The following is a 23,364-nucleotide window of genomic DNA, read 5'->3' as shown; positions in this document are numbered from 1 at the left end:
ATAAATTTAATAAATAAATAATAAGACAAAAATGGTATTAAAATAACAGCTACATTCATTCAACCATACATCAACCTTATATTCATTCATCCCTGCATTATTGGAGACCTATATAATGTTTTAAAATGTTTGGATTTAAAAGAAGTTTAAAAATAATCTTTGTAAGCTCAAGTCATGCCACATTACATCATTTATTTGATTGTGCCATTAGAAAAACAATAATGTGAATGTTACATTTTATTTCTGTATTTATTTATTTATATTTGAATTTAGTGACTGCCCATCTCACTCAAAGAGTGACTCTACATGTTAGCTACGTATTATAGTTTCCTACATTTTGAGCATGTATTTTACATTTGTGATACGTATTTATCATATTGTAATAACTAAAACTTTTATTTGGGAATAAATAAGTTTTATATAATCTTGAAAGAGATTTACAAACTTGTTTAAAGCTTATTAAAAGACCGGTGGAGCTTTCTCAGAGAAATTTGCTGCTTCTCAATTTGGTTCTATTTTCATTCGTATAGTTGCTGTGTGAAATATTTAACTAACTAACTTTTTTGCACTGTTAAAAGGCCATGGTGCCGATGTCAAATGTGTTGACTGGCACCCAACAAAGGGGTTGGTGGTTTCTGGAAGTAAAGATAGCCAGCAGCCAATCAAATTCTGGGATCCAAAGACTGGCCAAAGCCTTGCTACACTGTAAGTGCAGTTGCAGTTGTTGCCTAATATTTTTGTACTTTCAATCATGTACACTGCTTCAAATTCTTTGGAAGAAAGGTGCAATATACATACAGTAGTAAATGTTTAATGTCCCCATTGATCATGCCTTCAGTAAATTACTAGTCTAATATTGCTCGACTATTAATACAGTCTTTGCCTCTTATAGCCTGATTTTTAATGTAGACTGGGTTTATAGCAGGAAGGGGGAAATAAGATACTGGAAGTCTATGATCTGATCTTCCATCTCCATAAAAGAGGATGATGGGATTACATTGGGACAAAGGTACTGGAAGGGAGTTAATCTTTCTCCCCATGCCATTTTCTCAATATCATTCTATTTCCCATGCACTTACTAGCTGATGTTTGATGTACTATGGAAAATAAACTTGTAAATTTTGCTAAGGATGGCCTTACAATGGAAAATATGAGGGAGAGGGCTTAATCCCTATTCCTTAAGCACCATGGTCCCAATGCAATCCCTTTGTCCCTTCCAGGCCTATTTTAAATCAATAATCTGCTATTGAAAGAAATGATCAGATGACAGCTATTACTTCAGTAAATAATAATGTTTGCTTATGGAAGCATTTATATTTTCACTTGCTTACTGCTTACACTTTTTAGGAATTTTATCTTGAAAAGGAAAGAGTTAATTTGAGTTTCTGCTCACCCCTCCTCTACTATGAGATTAGCAGTTCTAAATTCTAGTAAAATAACAAACCTGAACAGTTTGAATTAAATAATTTCTTTTAAGATCACTTATTTTAAATGCTGGAATTTAGTTGCTAAATGCTAAATTCTAAGTGAAACAGTAATTACATTTTGAGCTTCTCTCAGTTTCATGTAATTGTTACAATCTGTACTGTTATTCATTAATGCAGTTTCTTTCAGGCACGCTCATAAAAACACTGTGATGGAGGTGAAGCTGAATCTCAATGGCAATTGGCTGCTTACAGCATCTCGTGATCACCTTTGCAAACTTTTTGATATCAGAAATCTGAAAGAAGAACTACAGGTCTTCAGGGGTCATAAAAAGGAGGCCACAGGTTAAAGTTCCTTTTCTATTGGTTGGTTTTGCTTAAGCCCATCCTGAATCATCAAACTGATGTAATTGTAATTCCATTTTGTATGTCTGTGCAGTTAGTTAGTTAGTTAGTTAGTTAGTTATTTTCTATCCCGCCTTTATTATTTTTATAAATAACTCAAGGCGGCAAACATACCTAATACTCTTTCCTCCTATTTTCCCCACAACAAAACAATCCTGTGAGGTGACTTGGGCTGCGAGGTCATTTAAGGCTGCAGTGTTTAAGGGGCATATGTTTAAGGGACATATGTGTGTATGTGTGTGAAATATAACTGATGCTGTTTTGAATCATTCATTTACCTCCAGGTAAAAAGGACATAGAAAATTTAAGCTCCAAGTTATACTGTGATGTTTTTCTATATCTCCTTTGATGCTCATTGCTAATCACTAAACTTCCCTGCCCTTCCCACATGCTAATCCCTGTTCTGCCATGTTGAGCATCAAACCTCAAGATAGATACTGTCATCTCTGACCTAGCACTCTCTTAGAAAACAGAAAGTATGTGTAGTAATCATGATTTTTGAATTTGTAATATAGCTGTGGCTTGGCATCCTGTTCATGAAGGCCTTTTTGCCAGTGGAGGGTCTGATGGTTCTTTGCTGTTCTGGCACGTGGGGTGAGTATCTCATTCACCCATCAGATGTGAAATTGCAGTAGACATTCAGCATATATTAATGTAACCTTTTGAAACTGTAGAATTATCTTTGAGATAATTTTTAAATCTTTCTCATTAGTTCTAAAAAAATCTAAGGTAGCTTAATTGGTTTTTGGCACAATCAGGTGTTAGATTAGTTTTCATTATAAATATTTCTGTTTAACTGGTATACATGGAAAGAATTTGACTTCGTATGTCAATTATATGCCAAGATTCTGTAAAAACTGAAAAAATAAAATAAAAATCACAACTGAATAAACAAGCTTATTTTAAAGCCGAAACAAGTGATTGTGTACAACAGAGAAAAGAACGTGCATTGAACAAGATTTTAGACCTTAAGCAGTTGAATAGCAAATTGATTTGGAGGCTTGTTCTGAAACTATCTATCTATCTATCTATCTATCTATCTATCTATTTATTTAACTACTGCTTTTTATATGTTTCAGGGTTGAAAAGGAAGTGGGTGGTATGGAAATAGCCCATGAAGGAATGATTTGGAGTTTGGCTTGGCATCCTCTAGGACACATTCTGTGCTCAGGATCAAATGATCATACCAGGTATTTTGAGTGTAGTATGATGCTTGGCATTCTTTTGATCCCAAGAACATTTGTCTCAGTTATCATCATCATCATCATCAATTATCCCCCCTTTTTTCAAGAGAGAAAATAAAGCACATTTAATTTTATAAGGTCAGTAAAAAATAAAAATGGCAATTAGAGAAAATTATAATTAGTTTTGAACTGTGGAGTTCATACATGCATATACAAGTTTTGAACTATTATTTTTATTAATTTTAGTAGAAGACACTCCAGTCATACACATCCTGTAGTCAGCTGCAAACATCTAATTATGACAGTTTATGTTTCAACTATAATTAGAAATAAAATATTTTTAGGTTTGAAGAAAACATTGTCATCTACATTATTGTAATCTCCTGGCCTCCTCTTACCAGATTAATAAAACAAGAAAATAATTTCTCACAACACTCTCAAAAGTAGTAATGCAAATCCACATTTTTAGTATCATGTTTATTGTAGAATCTTACTCGCTCATGTTTAAATTTGGTCAGTTTGTTCTAGATTATTTAGATCTGTTTTTTATTATCCTGGTATTATTTATACCTAAAGATTGGATATAAATATTTTAATAAATATATGTTAGGGTATCTAAACAAATGCATTTTATATAACATGAGATGGCATAAATATCATCTAAGAAGATAGGAAACACATCTATGGATGGTGAACAAATTTCCACTATTTTAAGATATATAAATACCTACTCCTTCTTCTAAGGAATAGGTATTTTCCATCTGCTCTCTGTTCAAGCAGCTGGCCATCCAATTCTGTAACTATTGTAGTTTGAAGTTACATAGTAGAAAACTGTAGAAACCAGTTTCCATTCCATCGGTGTGCTTCTTGTCCTTTTCCATGAAGGATAGTGATGAGTCATCCGATGGCTACAAAAGGTGCACAGTTGTGTCACCAATGAGTCAACAGACACAACACTGATCATATGCTCCTAGAGATTGTGGTAAATATGTGAAGTTGTGCAAACCAAGCCCTTTGCCTGCCACATGCCTCCAGAAAGACTTTTGGAGATATTCCCCATTAGTGCATTGTTGTCCATTAACTTGCTGACTATTTCAGCAACAAAGGTGAAGATTACAGCAAAAATGAAGAAGAGCAAATGAAGAAAAATAAATAGAGGTGAAGATCTGTGATTGAATTGGTCCTGGCAGATGGAGTTTGTGGGCATGCATGCTGTCTGGAACAATGCAAGGCCAGAATTGAAGAAGAGAACCAACTGGAACCAACGTCAGAATCTTCTCTAGCCCTGCCTCTGGAGCAGGAAAATACTCTGGCGCCACAGGAGGAAGAGGAGGAGGAGGAGGATGATCATGATGATGATTTATTTATATATTTGATTTTCAGAAGGGACAAAAGATATTATCATGTAGTTTTATTTTGACAGCAAATTCTGGACCCGGAATCGACCTGGAGATAAAATGCGAGACCGGTATAACTTGAACCTCCTTCCAGGAATGTCAGAAGATGGAGTAGAATATGGTATAGTTATTTATTGCCTATACAGCATATTATAATGGTTTAAGTTGTTGTATTTGGACCAGGAAAACTCACCCAGGTTCAAGTCTCTACTTGATATGGAATCACTGAGTGATTTGGCACCATTTACTTTCAGTCCAGTCTACATTACTGGGTTGTTGTTGTGGAGGGAAGGTGAAGGGAGACCTCCGTGATACCTTTAGCTCCCAGAGAAAAGGTGGCATACATGCATATAGAAGGGCTGTCAGCAGTTCAGATTCAGATCGGAGTATGCATGATCACAGACATTACATCTGTTGGCAGATTTTTAAATCAAATGTATCTTTTTCTTGGATCATGTCACTGCCCCTCATAAGCCCAGGAAAGATCATGTTTTGCCAAAAAGTGCTGTATGTGCATCCACACACATTCCAAATCACACTTTCCGTTTCAGATCTGGAACACTGAACATCCTTATCCTATATTAAGATGATGTTTTCCTCACAGCATCCCTGTGTTATGTTACAATCCCAAGTCAACAGTCCTAGTCTAACATAATACTGGCTTTCATGGTCATTAGTATAGGAGTGACAAAAGTCTGATATTTCAGGAGGAGAGCCATGTTAGTCTGTAGTGGTAAAAAATCCCTGAGTCTGGTAGCACTTTTTCTGACTAAGAAATATTATTAAAAGACATAAGTTTTCAAGAGCTGCAAAAGACTGATATGCAACAGACAGTGTCAGAAATTGTGCATCTTAATAGCATTGTCTCCTTTGCTGTTTTTCTTTGCTGTTGCATTTCTTTTTATTAGGTTTTATAGTCTAGTTCAGCACAGTGCAGAAACTGTGGTGATTGCTATTTAATCAAATAATCAGTTTCAAATGTAAAGTCTATAGCATTTTAAATTCTCGATATTTGTTCCATTCTTGTCAACTTAGTCCACCCAATATAGAATCTTGAGAAGGAAACTTGCATTTTCTTCAGTTTTTCTCTCTCATCATCTCAATTAATACTAATGTTATAGAAAATAAATATTTTCAATATGTTCCAAGGCAAACATGTTTCACCTGATAACTGTATTTTTTCTTTCTAGATGACCTAGAGCCCAATAGTCTTGCAGTGATTCCAGGGATGGGAATTCCTGAACAATTGAAACTAGCCATGGAACAAGAACAGATGGGTAAGAAAGAAATCATGCAGCAATAATATAAATAACTTTCTGGAAGTACATTACTTAAACAGAGTGAAATATTACTGCTGAATAAACATGAATGACATTGTATTGCCATTTCTGAAAATGATTTTTTCTGAATAATAGGAACTGGGAAAATTCTTCCTTTTTCTTTGCCATCTTATTTGGGTGGAAAAACGTGAAATGTAAAACTACAGAACTGACTATTTCAACCTGTTTTTGAAGGGAAAGATGAGACAAGTGAAATTGAAATGACTATCCCAGGATTGGACTGGGGTATGGAGGAGGTAATGCAAAAGGACCAAAAGAAAGTACCACAAAAAAAAGTTCCCTATGCAAAACCAATCCCCGCCCAGTTTCAGCAGGTTAGTAACAATATGATATCTTAAATAATTTGATTGAAATGAGTTTACTACTTCGTCACATTGGTGCTTAAGAATTATTTCACAAGCCAGTACCTATTAGAATGTAAAAAATAGATGCATGCTAATGAATGAACTCTTGATAAAAGACAGAGCTAAATTGAACATCTGTACTTAAAATGCAGTATTGATTTAGGCCAATGTCATTAGACCTTAAGCTGCACTGTTCTTATATGGATAAAATAATGCAGTGGATTTAAGTTCTGGACGTCTTTCAGCATTTATCTGCCTACCTCTAAATTGTTGTGTGTTTCAAAAAATTCTAGCTTGCATTCTAAAGTACCTGATCTATACAAAACTTTTCAGAATACACAGAATATATGCCATATAGATATATGACAAATCCCAAACTATTTTTGGTTAATCATTGCATTTGTATCCTGCCCTTTCCCTTGATAGTTGAGGTGGTATACATAGGTATGGGCTTCATTTTAATTTCACAACAACAACCCAGTGAGGTAGGTTGGGCAGAGAGAAATCACCCAATCAACTTTGAGAGAACTCGGGGCTTGAAATTGGGTCTCCCTGATGCAAGTCCAATACTATAATCCCTACCCCAGTTGTCTCAAGTCTGAAGGCTCTTTGTATCCTATAATTTTTAATTACAGTGTTAAAAGAAATTGACCAGAGTTTCCATTTTGAGAAAAATGATGGCTTTAAACTGTAAGAATCCTTCTGTAATTTGTGGCTGTGATAATTTGGATTTTGCCAAAGTTTTGTTCCGTCATCCATCATCATCCTTAGCAGGGTGCCAACTTTTAGAGACCCAGACATAGTTTCTGTGGCAAGTACAGTCCTAGCCCCTAGAGAATAAAATTGTAATGGAATGGGAGAATGACCTTGGAAGATGGAAGGAAGAGATGCTGCCCAGGGAACGATCAGATAAAAGGGGGAGTTGCTCACAGCTGAGTAATGGGAAGAGGAAGAAACTTAGAAAGGGTCTGCCGTAAGTGATCAGGCGGTAAAAAGGGACAGCGGCAGATTTGTACTTTCAGACTTGCAAGTGTCTCTAAATGTAGCCTAACAGTACAGTAGAATTACCTCATCTGGTCATGTTTCCTGTCTGATCTACTTGGGAGGCTGACAAAATGAGGAAAGTATTACAAGATAAAGATTTTTAAAGAGTTATTTATCTCTCATAAACTGTTTTTTTTTAATTAAGGAGCCCCCAAATCACCAGGAGGCTTTAATATTTCATTGTATTTCAAAATTTTCCTTAGCAGTTAGTAATACATAATTAATTTAGTAATCTCAGTAGAATATGTAATATCAGTATTAGTATAACCAAAGCGTTTATTATCCTATTTAGGCTTGGATGCAGAATAAAGTTCCTATCCCTTCACCAGCTGAGCCCTTGAATGATCGAAAGGAAGATCTTAAATTAGAGGAGAAAAAAAAGACACAAGCAGAGATAGAGCAAGAAATGGCAGCACTTCAGTACACTAATCCACAGCTTCTGGAGGTATGTAAAAAAAGTAAGATTAGTCATTAGCATTCTTGAAAGCATCTATATCACACTAAAAAAATGGAGAAAAGCAGTAAGGATACTGATAGGACATACTGGGTTATCACTGGAGGTATAATACATGTAATATTTGGTTTAAAGAAAACAAATAATTGCTATTATTTTGAGTTGATTAGATGAGAGACTGCACAGAAATATAGACCAAAGCCTTTGGAAGAAGAATAGAGTCTAAAAATAACAATAATTAATAAATGGATGCTGTTCATTTATTGTGTGAATAAATGAGTACTGCTCCTGACAACTACCTTTTCTTCTGTTTTACCATTGTAATGTTGGGCCAGATATTATAATCCTTTCCCACTCAGTTTCTTTATTTTGTTCCAGTTGAAGCAATGATTAAAAATAAAAACTACAGATAGAAATAGCTGTTCCTAATAATTTTAGGCATACGTGTGACTATATTGCTTTTTTTCCACAGCAACTGAAGATTGAGAGGCTTGCACAGAAGCAAGCAGAACAGAGTCAACAGCAGCCTCCTCCTGGAGGACCTGTTCATGGACCCCAGCATTTTCCAGGACAAGGTCCAATGTCTCAGGTGCCTCAAGGATTTCAGCAAGCCCATCCACCTCAGCAGATGCCAATGAATATGCCTCAGATTGGACCACCAGGGCCACAGGGACAGTTCAGGCCTCCAGGACCTCAAGGACAAATGGGACCCCAAGGTCTTTCTTTACACCAAGGAGGCGGTGGACCACAAGGGTTTGTTGGTCCTCAAGGACCTCCGCAAGGACTTCCAAGACCCCAAGAACTTCATGGACATCAAGGAATGCAGAGACATCCTGGTCCTCATGGGCCCATGGGCCCTCCAGGTCCACCAGGTAGTACTGGACCTCAGGGTCACTTAGGCCCACAAGGACCACCTGGGCCTCAGGCTCATTTAGGTCAACAAGGTCCACCTGCACCACAAGGCCATTTAGGTCCTCAGGGGCCACCTGCTGGTCAGGGACCACCTGGCCCAAGGGGGATGCAAGGGCCCCATGGAGTACAAGGAGCTCAAGGGATGCAGGGTCCTGTGTCACAAGGACCCTTGATGGGACTTAATCCAAGAGGCATGCAGGGACCTCCAGGACAACGGGAGAGCCAGGGTCCTGGTCCACAGGGGATGATGATGGGTCATCCACCACAAGAAATTAGAGGACCTCATGGTTTGTTGGGGCATGGCCCCCAGGAGCTGAGGGGTCCTCCACCTCAGGGTTCAATGATGGGACCTCCACAGGAGTTGCGTGGGCCACCAGGCACACAAGGACAACAAGGACCTCCACAAGGTAATATGGTAGCACCTCAAGGAAATATGCAAGGGCCACCCGGGCCTCAAGGACAACAGAATCCTTCAAGGGGGCCCCATCCTTCCCAGGGTCCTCCACCTTTCCAGCAACAGAAAACTCCTTTACTTGGTGATGGTCCTCGGGCCCCATTTGGTCAGGTATGTATGGGAGAGGTAGTTTTTCTTGCACGATATCCTATCAGGAAGAAAATTGTATCAATTCAAAATATATAATAAATCTATGTTATGAAGTAACTTAATTATCTGAGAGAGCAATAATTGGACCACCAGGTCCAGTTGAAAACAGTGTATGAATATTGTTGTAACTTCAGTACTAGCAAAGTTAACTGGAATTTAAGGTGCACAATTTAGGTTTCAAAGTCTTAAAATGTGGATTTTCATCGTGGAGTTGTTGTAAAAATGGAGCTCACAGCTATGTAAAGCACATTGCTAAGTGAATTCCAAATAATAACTATTTTGTCTCACTGACCTTGACAACACTATTTGCTGTACCAAGCATTAAGAGAGTTAAGCCTCCAAAGGTTAGGAAAATCCAGGTCCCTGTTCTTCAAGGGTTTTTTAAAAATTTTGGTTTGTAACTGTTTAATTTATCTATGTCCAAGTGAATCATTAGTATATTATTAAGCTTGTTCTGTACAGGTAGTCCTTGCTTAATGATGGTAATTGGGACCAGCAACTCTGTTGCTAAATGATGCAGTCATAAAGTGCATGTGATGGCAGTTGCAGCAGTTCCATTTGCTGTCATTAGGTGAATCCTGCACGGTTGCAGCATCCCGCAGTCATGTGATCGCCATTTTCGACCTCCTGTCGGCTTCGCCTTTGTGCTTGTTGGAAACTGGCAAATGGCAATTACATGACCGTGGGATACTGTGACCGTCATAATTGTGAGCTGGTTGCCAAGCACCCAAATTGCGGTTATGTGACCGTAGGAACAGTTGTAAGTCCCCTTGTTCAGCACTGTTGTAACTAAACGGTCGTGAACGAGTGGTCACTGAATGAGGACTACCTGTATTTGCATATCATTTGTATAGATAAAGACACAGTATATTAAAAGCTTCTGTAGTTTTAAAATCATATAGGAGCTGGCATTTTCACATGAATAGCTTGCTGTGCAGAGAACAAGAAGGCAATACAAGCCTAAATTCCCTCTTGTAATCTTTTTCTAAGGGGGCAAAATTCACCACTCCTCTGAATGTGGCCACTGTATTTGTGCAGATATGTATGATACCCCAAGCCTCTATTTGATCACTGAATCAAGAAAAGAAAAACCTTACCACATTCAATTTAGGGGACAGTTAAGAAGGTTTTTATTACCTCTTTGGATTGTTTTTTGTTGGGTTTCAGTTTAACCCAAGGAGTTAGCAACATGGCATCCCTATCCTCCAAATTAATTTTTTTTTTAAAAAGTTAAAAGACAAATAGCAAAAACTTCACAAGAGAGGCCAATCTAGAAAGATCTTTCTATACTCATGAGATCTCATGAGTTTGGGGGCATGGTTTAATTGTTTTAAAAATTGTATGTGTGTGTGTGTATGTAACTAAAGCGTCTTGTGGTATCTACAACTTTACATGAAATTGTATGATAGTGCTTATTTCTTGTAGAACACTTATTTAATCAAAAGTTTTTTCTACCATCAGTATCATTGTGCGTGTGTGTGTGTGTCTGTGTGTAAATATACAGTATATGGAGCCTAGCCACTGAAAAGGCATTGATAATATTGAACACTGTATGTGAAGGCGGGATTGGTTGGCAGTATCTCATAATGTAAATACGCATACTGGGTTATACATAATTGTACGGTTATTACTTTGTAACCCTTGCATACCTTATTATTTAGGAGAACATGCATATGGAGAACACGGCATCAGAGTTTAAGTTATTTATGTTTCTTCTTTACCTGCACAAATGGTTATATAGTGCAGTGCTTCAGGTTTGACAGAGAAAAAGTGCCTCAGAAAGTGCAAGAGCAGGAATTTAGCAATTCATTAAAGCAGCTGTGTCTTTCTCCAGGGATCCCATGTTTGTGATGAAATTTCTGCTAACGCTGGGTATTCCTGGAAGCAGACATAGCTGTATTAATGAGTTGCAATAGGTGTTGCATTCCAAAGCATCTCCTCCCAACTGAATCTGAAATACCACACAGTCCTACTACATAAATGAATCCTACGGGGTATATTATTTTACTGGTTATTCGGTTTTATAAATGTCATAGAAGTAGTAATATAGTCACATAGTCATGATGAGAGAATATTGAAAATCAGAAATACTTACCTCATGACAGGAGAATAGACAGTATAGAATTAATTCATCTTCTGAATCAGGAGTCCTGTGTGGCATACAGCACATTTTAAGCTATGACACCTTTACCAGTCCTCTTGATATTTTACTATAGCCACCATACTCTACTTCATTGCATCAGCATTAGCAAATTTTGGCACCAATGTAATACAGTATCCTGACAGTTTTTACTGAGTTGCTTATTATTTATTGAGCTGCTTATTCTCTTATTGAAAATTTTGAAAAATTAATAAATTACAGCCAACTAAAATAGTATGAATTTAAATCTTATGGATGGCTGTGATATTAAGTTAAATTTAAAAAATAAATTTTAGAATCCTTTCATCTTTTTTTTCAAAGTCCCCACTTGATTACTCTAGAACAGGCCTGTAAAACTTGTAGAGGGGAAAGGGACACATTGATAATTTAAAAATCATTGCAGGCTGCCAAGGAATACCTAGTGCACCAATCAGCTGTTTTGTGGGTGGTGGAGCTGGTGATAACCATAATACCTAGAAGCGTTGGAGGCGCTTGGCAGTGCATCTTTTGGGGGAAGTGAATTTAATTGACTTTTTAAAAAATGCTGGTGGGCTGCACAAGGCTGCTTGGTTTGTTATACAGGTCTGCTCTAGGATGATATATTGCTTGGGAAGCATATTACTTTGTTGCGTTATTCAAGGACAAGAAAAATAATTTCATTTTACTGTGACAGTGTTTTCCTATCTTACATACGCAGATTCGTTCAGAATTAGGCTGGTTGTGCTTATGGTACCCACAGAATAATATATATTCTAAATATATGGCCTCCAAAAACTTTTTTTAAAATTCTTATTTTTTCCAGCTTACCTTTCCCTTACTGGGTACCTGAATTTCACAGTACTGCAATATTGTGTTCTTGTTCTGTGTATTATATTTATAGCTGTAGTTATTCCAAAACTTAAGGGAATTCCTTTCCAAAAGAGGATGTTGGTTTGGGTTTGCCTTTAAAATCAGAGGAAGAGTTAACTATATCTTATCTTTCAAACATTAGAGACTTCCATAGTAAATTAAACTTCTTTTTTCATCTCACTTAAATTTGCAGGAAGGACAGAATCCAGGTCCTCCACCATTGATACCAGGACTGGGGCAGCATGGAGGACCAGGCCGTCATGGCCCTCACAACCAAGGACCTGGTGCCAGTAAAGGTAATTAAACATATGGTTTGGTCAGAATGGATGACACAAAGCATTCTTAAAATCTTATAGTGGCAGGGAATAAATGAGCTAGACTGTTCATATAACCTTCAAAACTATGAAGAATAATACATTGGTGCGTCTCATGTGCTACTCAGGGATATTCTAACATATAATATCTTGAATTGTGACCAAAACTGTAACAAATCTAGCACTGTAAATACTTAACTGTGTGTTTCAACTAACTAGCTCTGACCAATAGTTAAACAGCAGTATCATGAATGAAATTGTCTCCTGGGAAAGTCTCTCATAACAAAGTCTTTATTATAACATCTCAGTTAGAAGACGTAACTGATGACAGGATGATAAGGTAGCCAGTAGAATGAAATAAAAGAATTGCCAGTATAGGTTGCTTTCAATGGTATATGTTTATAGAAAAGAATTCCCATTATTTCAACAAGGGATGACATTTGTGGTTCTAACTCAGGTAGCTTAATTGGTCATATAGCATGCATTATAGCAGAGGCTTAGAAATTGTGGGTTGCAACTCCCTGAGGAGTTGGGAGCAAATTTGAGCATGGCTCCATTCTGCCTAGTTGCTTGCCCTAGGTGCCAGGGCTCTTCATGACCTTTGTGCTCACAGCACTGACTCCTGCATCAGCCCAAACCTACTCCTGTGCACTGTCAAAGGTGACCTGATCAGGACTGAGTCAGACTCTCCACCCATTCCAAGGTCAGTTCTTTCTGGGTGTCACAGTAGATCCTGGCACTGAACCTGCATGCATGCACCAGGTAGCCCAAGTGTTGCATCTCTATAGCTTCTTTCAGGACAGTGTCTTGTGATGGGAGGCCAGTCTTCTTGGGCTACTTGGAGTAGGCACACAGGTTCAGGACCAAGACCACCCTCAGGAAAAAAACTAGGAAGATTTCCCCTTAGAAGAGGGCAAAGGCAAGACTTGGCAAGAGTGCCTCAATCCTGCCCAGATCACATTGGACCGGGCTCAGGACTAGATTGAGGCCAATGCAGGAGTCAGTGCTGTGACTGCAAAGGCTGTTGAACCACAGCTTCAAGAGCAAGTTCTGATATCAGTCCAGCTCTGGGTATGCAAGCCTGACTTGCACAGAAGCAGCTGGATCACTCCAGATTGCTTTCCCATTCTTCCTGGAGAAGTCAACAGCCAGCTAGTGCCAGCAGAAGCAAACTGTCTAAATGTAGTCTGAAAATTTTATTCAGGGGGGCAAGGTTACTGTCAGCCCTTCAAGCTAGACCAGACTAGGACATCAGAGTTATGAATGCTAATACTACTTTATTATAAGGTTACAGTAACAGACTCTTGCAAGTCTGAATGCACTTCTCCCTTTCTTCCCTTTATCTTCATGAGAACTAGGGAGGGTCATGTCTGAGATACTTAATCAAATTACATTTCTGCCCTGGACTTAGATTTCTTTTATCTGACAGTTGCCTTGATTGTGGCTCTTCCTCCTGTTCCTCAAAGTTATTCCTACTGCCCATTACAGTTACACAAGTTAATTATTTTAATTAATTGTGGTCATAACACCATAAAGTTTGAGAATGTCTGCATTATAGGAAATTTTCTAGTTTTAATATTTGACTGATTTTACTGCAATGCTTGCCATCTGGAAGGCAGGATAAAATAATAATAATAATTATTATTATTATTATTATTATTAGATTATAAACAAGTCAGGAATATGGATTTGTACGTTCTTTCAGCTTTTATAAATCCTATATATGTATGCTTTATGAGATTTTGGGGAACAAAGAAAGCCTTAAGTAGCTTGCTGTCAACCCTTCAAAGTAGTCCAAACCAGGAAACCAAAATCACGAATACTAACAGTACTTTTATTGTAAGGTTACCTTAACAGAATCTTGCAAGTCTGAAAGCACTTCCCCCATCCCCTGCCTTTTCATTCCAAAGAACTAGGGAGGGTCAATTCTGAGATACAAATTACATTTCTGATTTGGGCTCAGATTTTATTTATCAGACCATTGTCTAGGCTGCAGGTCTTCCTCCTGTCTCAAGGTTATTCTCATAGCCCGTTACGCTTCCCTTTAACAGCTGGGAGTTTTTTTTCCCATAAAACAGTACAAAAATACATCTTCAGTGGACTGAAAAATTATTTTAAATATTTCAGATATTTTTCATTTATTTTTAAGGTGATTCTCGTGGTCCACCAAACCATCAAGTTGGCCCACTCTCAGAAAGGAGACATGACCAGAATAGTGGTGGCCCAGATCATGGCCCTGAAAGAGGCCCCTTCCGAGGTGGTCAAGAATGGAGTGATGGTAGAGACAGTAGGGGGATGCCAGACAGGAGACCACCTCATTCAGATTTCCATGATGACTTTGATCGACCAGATGAATTTCGTGAAGACTTTCATCCAGACAAGCGATTTGGGCATCGTTTACGTGAATTTGAGGGAAGGGGAGGTCCGCCTCAAGAAGAGAAATGGAGAAGAAGTGGTCCAGGCCCTCCTTTCCTTCCTGATCACAGGGAATTCAATGAGGGAGATGGTAGGGGTCCAAACCGTGGACCTCCTGGGCCATGGGATGGACGGAGACCTTCAGATGAGCGATTCCCTCATGATCCAGAGGATACACGATATCGAGGAAGAAGAGATGAAAAGTAAGAATTCTAATTATTTTATTAATTGAAAATTAAGTAAAACTATTCTCTCCTGTTTCATATTTAAAGAAAGGTATTTAATCCTAATAAATGAATTAATTTAAATATATGTACATATTAAAATTCCTATGCGTTAGTGTTTATCAGATCATTATTAAAAGGAAGTTTTAATATTTATCTACCGAGATAAGTGCTTTTTGTAGCAGAAAACAATTTTCATTTTGTTTTCTATTAGAAACAGCACTTATCTCTGTAGATACCAAATAAAGGAATTGTGAAACAGAATTAATACGTATCAGTCCCTTTGGTTAGAACGCAAGGAACTATTTTAGCTGTAAGTTAGAGGCTTAATAATTAGACCTTTAATTATTATATTCTTCTTTAATCTGTAACCCTCCTTCCTTTCTCAGCTGATGAAGTTGAGCCAGCTACACTTTCTAGAATTAATAGTGAAAAAATATGCAATTAAACTGGCATCAGGGTGAAGATGTTCTCCTTCAAACTACATTGAAAATAGAATACGTAAATTTAAACTATGAATAGATATTAGGATGAATTCTATTGAAAGAATGCTTCACTGAAGTCTCTCCTTGATTTTGAGATAGCTATAGATATATAAATAAAAATAACATTGCCAATAATTCAGCACTATTATAAACAATCCTATGTCTTCAGAATATTGGAAAAAATGAGCTCACTGAGACATTTACATTTACTTAAGCATAAATTCTACTCTTGAAGATATTGGGCTATATTTTATTAACATCTGCATACTAAAATAGAAACATTTGTTTATAGCTTGGTAATGAAAATGGTAGAATGACTGAAGCTGTCTGAAGTTTTTTTTTTTGTCCCCATTTTCTTCCATAGTCACTCTCTGAAACAGCTGGCAAGATTTAATTTACTAAGTATATTGATTCTAATACAGCTGCAAGCTTTAATTGATTGGTATTAGAGGTGGGATACCAGTTAAGTTAGACAAATATTGTTAATTGAGTTTAGTTGAAATGAAAAGTTCTTGTATATAAAATAGCAACTTTTACCTTGTTGCTCTGTTGCACTGTTAACACTGTTACACTGTTGCAGAAATAGTAGAATAGTTTTAAAAAAAACAGTAGAAATAATTGGATTATCTTGTTCCCAGCTCTATATAAGTCAAGGTAAAATTTTATGCTCTCCCAGAAAATTTCTTCAGCATTCACTCTTGTTTAGTTTCTTTTAGGCATATAGGAACAAATTAAGGAAGCCAGTTTCAGAAGGTAGCCTGAAGCAAATAGAAACAAGATATTTCTGTTAGGTAGCTACTGCCCAGGTGTTAAGCCTAGTACCCTCTTGCATATTCTGTTTGAAACTGTGGCCTCCCCGTAAGATCTTGCACGATGCTTTGAGTAGATTCATTTTTGAACTGCTAGTTCATTTTGCCAAGCACTTTGGAAACTACCCAAACACTTTAGTTCAGTTCACATGTGTTTAGAATACAAATCATGTTCTGAGGTTCCAAACTGTGCAACAGGGAACCTATGGCTTACAGCTACTTTTTCACTTTAGTTTTCCATTCATTCAATTCTCATGAAGCTGAGTATTCACAGATTCACTTCTCTGTCTATAGTAAAGGTAAAGGTTTCCCTTGACGTAAAGTCCAGTCGTGTCCGACTCTAGGGGGCGGTGCTCATCTCCGTTTCAAAGCCTTGGAGCCGGCGTTGTCCATAGGACACTTCCGGGTCATGTGGCCAGCATGACTCACGGAACGCCGTTACCTTCCCGCCGAAGCGGTACCAATTAATCTACTCACATTTGCATGTTTTCGAACTGCTTGGTGTGCAGAAGCTGGGACGAGCAACGGGAGCTCACCCTGCCGCGCGGTTTCGAACCGCCGACCTTCCGATCGACAGCTCAGCGGTTTAACCCGCAGCGCCACCGCGTCCCCTCTCTGTCTATACAACAGCATAATTTTTTTTGTTGACTTGGATATCATAACAAACTATACTTAGCATAAATCATACTTTGTGTGATGACTGCCTACTCAGCTTACCATTAAATCCAATTCATACATGATTAAGTAGAAATCTCTTTAATGGAGTGTAGTGTCCAGTACAGTGAAAAAGTTGCGAATAGAAGTTCCCACGCTTTCCCCAAGTTAAACAGCCTAATGAACTCAACCCCCTCCCCCTTCTTTGGTATGCAGCCCCCCTTTTTGTGCCAGTCCATTTAATTCTGTGCAGATGTCTGCAACAGCTCTTCTGGTTGACCTTGGATGCCAGAGATAGTCCAAACAAGATGCTTTCACACTCCTGGCTTGTCCCCCTCCCACTTTTACTGACTCGCCAGTCTCAACACGTGTTGACTCCATTCATGCATGCGAGTTGGATCAGTTGTTCTGGGAACGCTTGATCTGGGAGCATGACACTTTGCTCTTTTTGAATCTGGTTTGCTGTTCAGTTACCAGTTCATTTGCCATTATTTGTCAACAGATAATCCACTATAGTTCTTATCTGTAATTTGTTTGTTTTTTTTAATCAGTCATAATACTGAACCTTTTTTTTCTGGCAGGCAAGGTGGTACTACAGTGGCCCTCCTTGTGATAATAAATGTCAGAGGCTAATAAAACTGCACGGTTGAGAGAGAGAAAAGGGGAGCATAATACAGATGGACTTTGAATGTTCACATGTTTGAACCCGTTTTGACTAGGTTCTTTGCTGCAATTAGGAATATGCCATTTCCCCAAATGTGATTAAAAAGAATGTTAAAGATTAACCTTATCCCCTTTCCACCATGGATAGATGATTTACACGTCATCCAGAATTTTCAAAAGGTACCTTCATGAGTGTTATGTAGTATATTAATGTATTGAATTTGATTAGTTAATTCATTGGAACTCAGATGATCAAACACATGTTTATTTGTTGCAAAGTCACTTTGTGACTTTAACAGAAAGTTCTGATTTCGGTCAAAGTCACAAAGTAAATAGTTGTTAATAATATCTAAATTTGATTTTAGCCAAAAGGCTGAGAAGCCTTTCCAGCTTAATAATGTCATCCTATGTAACTACAGCAGTGTTTCAAAGTTGAATTTTTTAAACAAAGATTAATTTTTAAACTGAACATAACCATCATCAGCATGGACTTCTACATAATGCAATATTCTTTGTTTGCTGAAGCTTTAGGAGAGGCACACCCTCAAGACACGAAGGCCGAGGACCAAGAGGAAGAGACAGTTTTCCTGGACCTGATGATTTTGTGCCAGAAGAAAATTTTGACTCGTCAGAGGAAAATGCAAGGGGAAGAGATCACAGTGGTCGGGGAAGAGGTCGGGGTACTCCAAGAGGTATAGTTCATGTTCAGTTGGGGATATGATTCAGTTCACATTTTTCTAAGCACATCTTGTAGTTTGTAATACTCCAATCTGTTTTTTTATGTAGGGGGACGAAAAGGTCTCCTCCCCACTCCAGATGAGTTTCCTCATTTTGAAGGCCGAATGGATGGAAATCGAGAACCAGGTGAAAATCAAGTTATGCTAGACTGAGCACCACTGAATATTAGTATTCATGCTCTGTTTTCTACTTGCATCCTAATACTGCTTTCACATTACTTAAAAACTAGCATTCTTAGAATACTTGATTTGAAAGGCAAAAGCCATGCTATATCTATTGTTTCCTTTCTTTTGCTAATATAATTACTGATTAAAACTGGCTTGTTTCTTTTGATACTTATCAGTGTGTTTTAGATTCCTCTAGAAAGCTTCTTCCATACACCTCCCAAATTCTGCTGCAGTTTTCTATAAGGGGCTACTAGACATTTCAGCTTATCTTTCAAAAAAATTGAACAATATCTTTTATTTCATTCTATCCCTTTTGACATCCAAATAGCTTGCATTCCCAGTATATAGTGTTTGATTGCAGTAATTACAGCTAAAGACAGTACACACCTGCAACAGTTAATTGAATTTAAGGGCAATTACTTTTTTCACAATGGTACATTGTATGTTGAATGACTTTGTTCATGAAATATATGAAACAAGGATCAAACTTTGGTGCTATTATTCACTTAGGCTCCCCTTACATATCAGAATGACCCACAGAACTTCTGATAATATTGGCAAAGTTATACAAACATTCATAAATTGTGAAAGGGAGCAAATACTTTTTCAGATAATTGTGTATGTGCGTGCGTAATTAATTAACAGTTGGTAATAAATGATGATAACTAACTGAAAGTAATTTAAGGCATGCATCTCTCTTTCTTTCTTTCTCTCTCTCTCTCTCTCTCTCTCTCTCTGGGGTTTGTTTTGTTTTTAACAAAAAGGAGTTGACAGAAAATTTCTAGTATGAAATGATTTTCATGGACTAAATTTCTCACCTTGTTGTCTTTTGTCATGATAGGCCCCCGCCAAGATCATCCTCACGATGGACATTCTCCTGCAAATCGAGAACGTTCCTCCTCACTGCAAGGAATGGATATGGCCTCGCTACCACCCCGCAAACGTCCTTGGCATGATGGACCAGGAACCTCTGACCACAGAGAAATGGAAATGCAACCTGGACATCCAGAGGAAAGAGGAAAAGGTAAGTTACAATTCTTTGAGAAATTGAGTAGTATTGTATATACTCACATATAAGCCCATCTGTGGATAAGCTGACCCTCAAATTCTTAACCAAAATATCATGAAAAATGCGCCACCCACAGATAAGCCAACCCTCGAAATTTCCACGTTTTAATTTTCACAATTGGCTTATCCTTGGGTGGCACATTTTTCATGGTATTTTGGTTAAAAATTCGAGTGTCGGCTTATCTGCGTGTATATATGGGATATATGGGTACTTCTAAAAAGTATTACCATATATACTCATGGATAAGCCCATCCATGTATAATCCAAACCCAATTTTGGGGGTGTATTTTGGCACCTAAAATCTCAGCTTATACAATAAATGACAAACTGAGAAATGCTGGGAATGAATCTTAATAAAAAATGTCATTTAAAAACTATTACTTCATTATTTTTTTTCTTTTTTGTAAAATTAAATCCATATATAAAAGTTTGGGTCTGCAAAACTATTTGTTCCTACCAGTTCATCCCAATTTATATTTATCTAGATAAATGGAAGTAAATTATTTCTAGTTATTTGAGAAACTATCCCTCTGGCCTCCCTTAGGATTGGTGTTCAAACCAAATAAAAATCTCAGTACTGTAGTCTGCTTGTGTGTCACTTTTTGTCCCTATCCCCTCATTGCCTAACCTCTGCTTTCCCTCTGAAGGTATTTACCTTTGAGAACATAAGAATAAGAGTTCTTCCCACAAAATAAGATTTCATACTGATTTTACATCATTAATATATCAGAAGTGTTTCCTAAAACCAACACAAATTTGAATTTAAGTATTTAACTAGGACAAAATTCAGTAAACCAGTGGCAATTTTTGAGAATAAGCTTATTGAACTCAGTAGGACTTATTTCTGAGTAAAATTGTATAGATAATGTGGTGCAAGTCTTAGTCAACAAATGCAAATATTTAGTTAGAAATTAAGTTTACTAGAATATATTTAGACTCTCAATAGATGCACTTTTCCTTAGATTTTTCAGTAGCAAATATAAAGTAACATATACTTATTTAAATGTGGAAACAATGAAGATTGTTAAAAATTTGGAGAGCCAAAGATATTTCTACTTATCTCATACAGATAACATTACCTGAAAAAGTTAATTAAACCTGAAACTGCCCAGTCTGACTGCCATAGGTATTATTACAAATTAAATGCAGCATTAAAATGTGGAAAAAATCTGTCCAGCATCACTGTTACAGCATACTGAAGAAACAGGTGTTTATAGCAGTTTTCCTTGGTTCTTCATACTGTGCTAGAAATAAGAATAACTGGGATGGCTTAGAGAAATAAAATGTTGAGGGACGTTCAAATGAAAGGCTAAGACAGTAGATGATGCCGTCCCACATGCTGGCCTTTAGTTTGAAAGATGATAGCATTGAATATTGTATGCCATCTTTAGCTTTCCAAGACTGAGATCTGACAAAGCATGGAGTACATCTTTCTTCTATAGCTATAGATTCTAAATATCTTTACTAGCCAATACAGCAGCAGGACTCTATCAACAACTGTTAAAAAAAATATTCGTGCACTCTCTCCTTCACACACACACACATGCACACCTATTGATTCTGCAGTTGGGGGGAGTGTAAAAAAATTGAGATGACATTCTTTGAATTTTCCATCAGGAAGATAGCAATAGCACGATCTAATTTCAGTTTGCACTTTTTTTTATTGTAGGACGTGGAAAATCAGGACCTTCACAGAGAATGTCAAAGTCTGGAAGATCCAATTCTTTGGATGGAGAGCACCATGATGGTTATCATAGAGAAGAATTTGGAGGACCTCCAGGAAACAATCCTTCTAGAGGAGGAAGAAGTGGGAGTAACTGGGGAAGAGGAAGTAACATGAACTCAAGCCAGTCAAGGCGAGGAGGTTCTAGAGGTGGAGGAAGGGGTCGATAGAAGAGGTTATGACTGGGCAAAACCCAGTCTTTCTACTTTTTGCAGAATCATTGCAAAAGTAATTCTGCAATCCTACAAATATGGACTCTAGATGGAGATAAATGATTGTTCATTAGTTCCTAAGAAGGTCTTTTCAAACATTAAATACCAGCTAGTAACACCATCACAATTACCTTTGTTTCATTTCTACACCATCCCAATCCCTTGTCATATCCATATTTCCTAAATTGATATCTGAAGGTAAAGCTGGTTTCTTTTTTTAGTGATGTGAGACATGGAGCACCTCCAGATTTCAGTTTATGTCAAGAACTTGTTTCTATATGTACAGTTGTCAGGAAAAGTTAAGTTGTTTTTGTATGAATACAGAATGCAATTTGTCCAAAAATTAACAAGTGTGTGTGATTTTGTATACACGTTTTCACATATCATAGAGGAACCATCCCCTAAAATTCCTGTGGGGAAATTTCTATGTTGGATACATGCTTTGCCACAGAACTAGCTATTGCATCTACTTACGGAAGTTTTTAAGCTTCACAAGTTCAGTTAGCATGTTATAAAAATAAATAAATGAAAATCACTTTTGTTGATTGATGGGAATGCCTTTCCCTTCAGTAACCAAATGAGCAGAAGAGTTCCGTGTATAGATTCCCTAAGTACTTTTTGGTCTATAGAGTGAATATAACTTTATATGGTACAATAAGAACATCCAGCTGAAACATACGAACATATATCGGCTACTATTCTCTGATCTAATAGTGATTGATTCCGATTTATCCAGAAAAACATTCCAATATAGTCTGCCATCTGACCATCTTGAAGTGCAGTGGAAGACCTCAACTAAATAAGAAAAAAGATAGCTAACTTCTAATGAAACCTACTGAAGAGTCTGAATGGCCTCTTAAATTCAAATGTCTTGAATCTGTTGTTTCTGAAGCCATAATTTAACCAAACCATTTAACATTTTTTTAAATTTTTCTTTGAACAAAGCTTTAGCAATATCAAGAATAGCTAATCACTGTCTGAATAGACATTACCCCCCGTGCAAAAAAACCCTTTAAATATTCTCCATATTTCCCTTAAAGGTGTAAGAACACAGTTTCTGTCCATAGTTCTGTATCTGTTTTACCTTTATTTTGCAATGAAATGTCCTCAGTTGAGATGTTTATTATCCAACATTCTGATTCTGAGACAATTCAAGCTTTATTTATCAAAGTTTGGTTTCATGCATCACCATAATGTGGTTTGGCTTAGCATGATGTGTGAATCCATACATTATGATTTAGCATAAAGGACAAGGCAGGTCAGTATAGTTTGTAAATCATGGTTTAAAACCTAGCTTAACATATATGGTAGGATTTGTTATAAAATGTATAAACAATTGCAGCCTAAGAATTTCTATAGACTGTATACATAGCTATTGAGCCTTTAAAAAATAATTGAGATCTTGGTCAGACTAGCCTTGATAAGAATTTAAAATATTTTAGGGCCAGTTGTACAGTAAGCCAACCAACTTAATTCAAAACACAATGAATTAGGCAACAATACTCATTAGGGGTATGCAAAACAGGTATATTTGTTCATTTGTTTTTTGAAAGTTGTAAAAGTAACAAAATCAAGTGTTTTGTGCCTATTCTGCACTTATTGTTAAGTTATTGGTTATACAGTTAAAGAAAAGTGAACTAAGCTACCTTGTAAGGAACTGTTTTTGTATGAGCAAAAATGACAAATTACGCAGTTTTGTATAGAATCATTACATCTAATGTACAGATATTTCTCCATTCTTTTTTTTTTTTTAGATACTTAAACTGTAAAGCCTATTCTATTTTGAATATCTGC

At 37.1% G+C, this 23,364-nt stretch overlaps 1 protein-coding gene across 1 annotated transcript in view; it reads left to right on the top strand.

Moving 5' to 3' along the window:
- Positions 1–23,298, top strand: part of WDR33 (WD repeat domain 33) — a 76,889-nt gene extending 53,591 nt beyond the window's left edge. The window contains exons 7-21 of the mRNA XM_063306926.1: positions 579–705; positions 1,615–1,769; positions 2,345–2,423; positions 2,909–3,019; positions 4,437–4,531; positions 5,601–5,687; positions 5,925–6,064; positions 7,431–7,583; positions 8,065–9,069; positions 12,291–12,393; positions 14,561–15,029; positions 18,187–18,353; positions 18,448–18,525; positions 19,408–19,590; positions 21,305–23,298. Coding sequence (XP_063162996.1) covers positions 579–705; positions 1,615–1,769; positions 2,345–2,423; positions 2,909–3,019; positions 4,437–4,531; positions 5,601–5,687; positions 5,925–6,064; positions 7,431–7,583; positions 8,065–9,069; positions 12,291–12,393; positions 14,561–15,029; positions 18,187–18,353; positions 18,448–18,525; positions 19,408–19,590; positions 21,305–21,528 — 3,176 coding nt within the window. The 3' untranslated portion in view covers positions 21,529–23,298. The remainder of the gene's footprint in view (positions 1–578; positions 706–1,614; positions 1,770–2,344; positions 2,424–2,908; positions 3,020–4,436; positions 4,532–5,600; positions 5,688–5,924; positions 6,065–7,430; positions 7,584–8,064; positions 9,070–12,290; positions 12,394–14,560; positions 15,030–18,186; positions 18,354–18,447; positions 18,526–19,407; positions 19,591–21,304) is intronic.
- Positions 23,299–23,364: the final 66 nt, after the last annotated feature.

This window comes from Candoia aspera, chromosome 6 (genome assembly GCF_035149785.1).
Source record: "Candoia aspera isolate rCanAsp1 chromosome 6, rCanAsp1.hap2, whole genome shotgun sequence".
In the NCBI taxonomy this organism is placed as follows: domain Eukaryota; kingdom Metazoa; phylum Chordata; class Lepidosauria; order Squamata; family Boidae; genus Candoia; species Candoia aspera.
The sequence above is the reverse complement of the archived record's forward strand: the minus strand, read 5'-3'. Positions and strand labels throughout refer to the sequence as shown.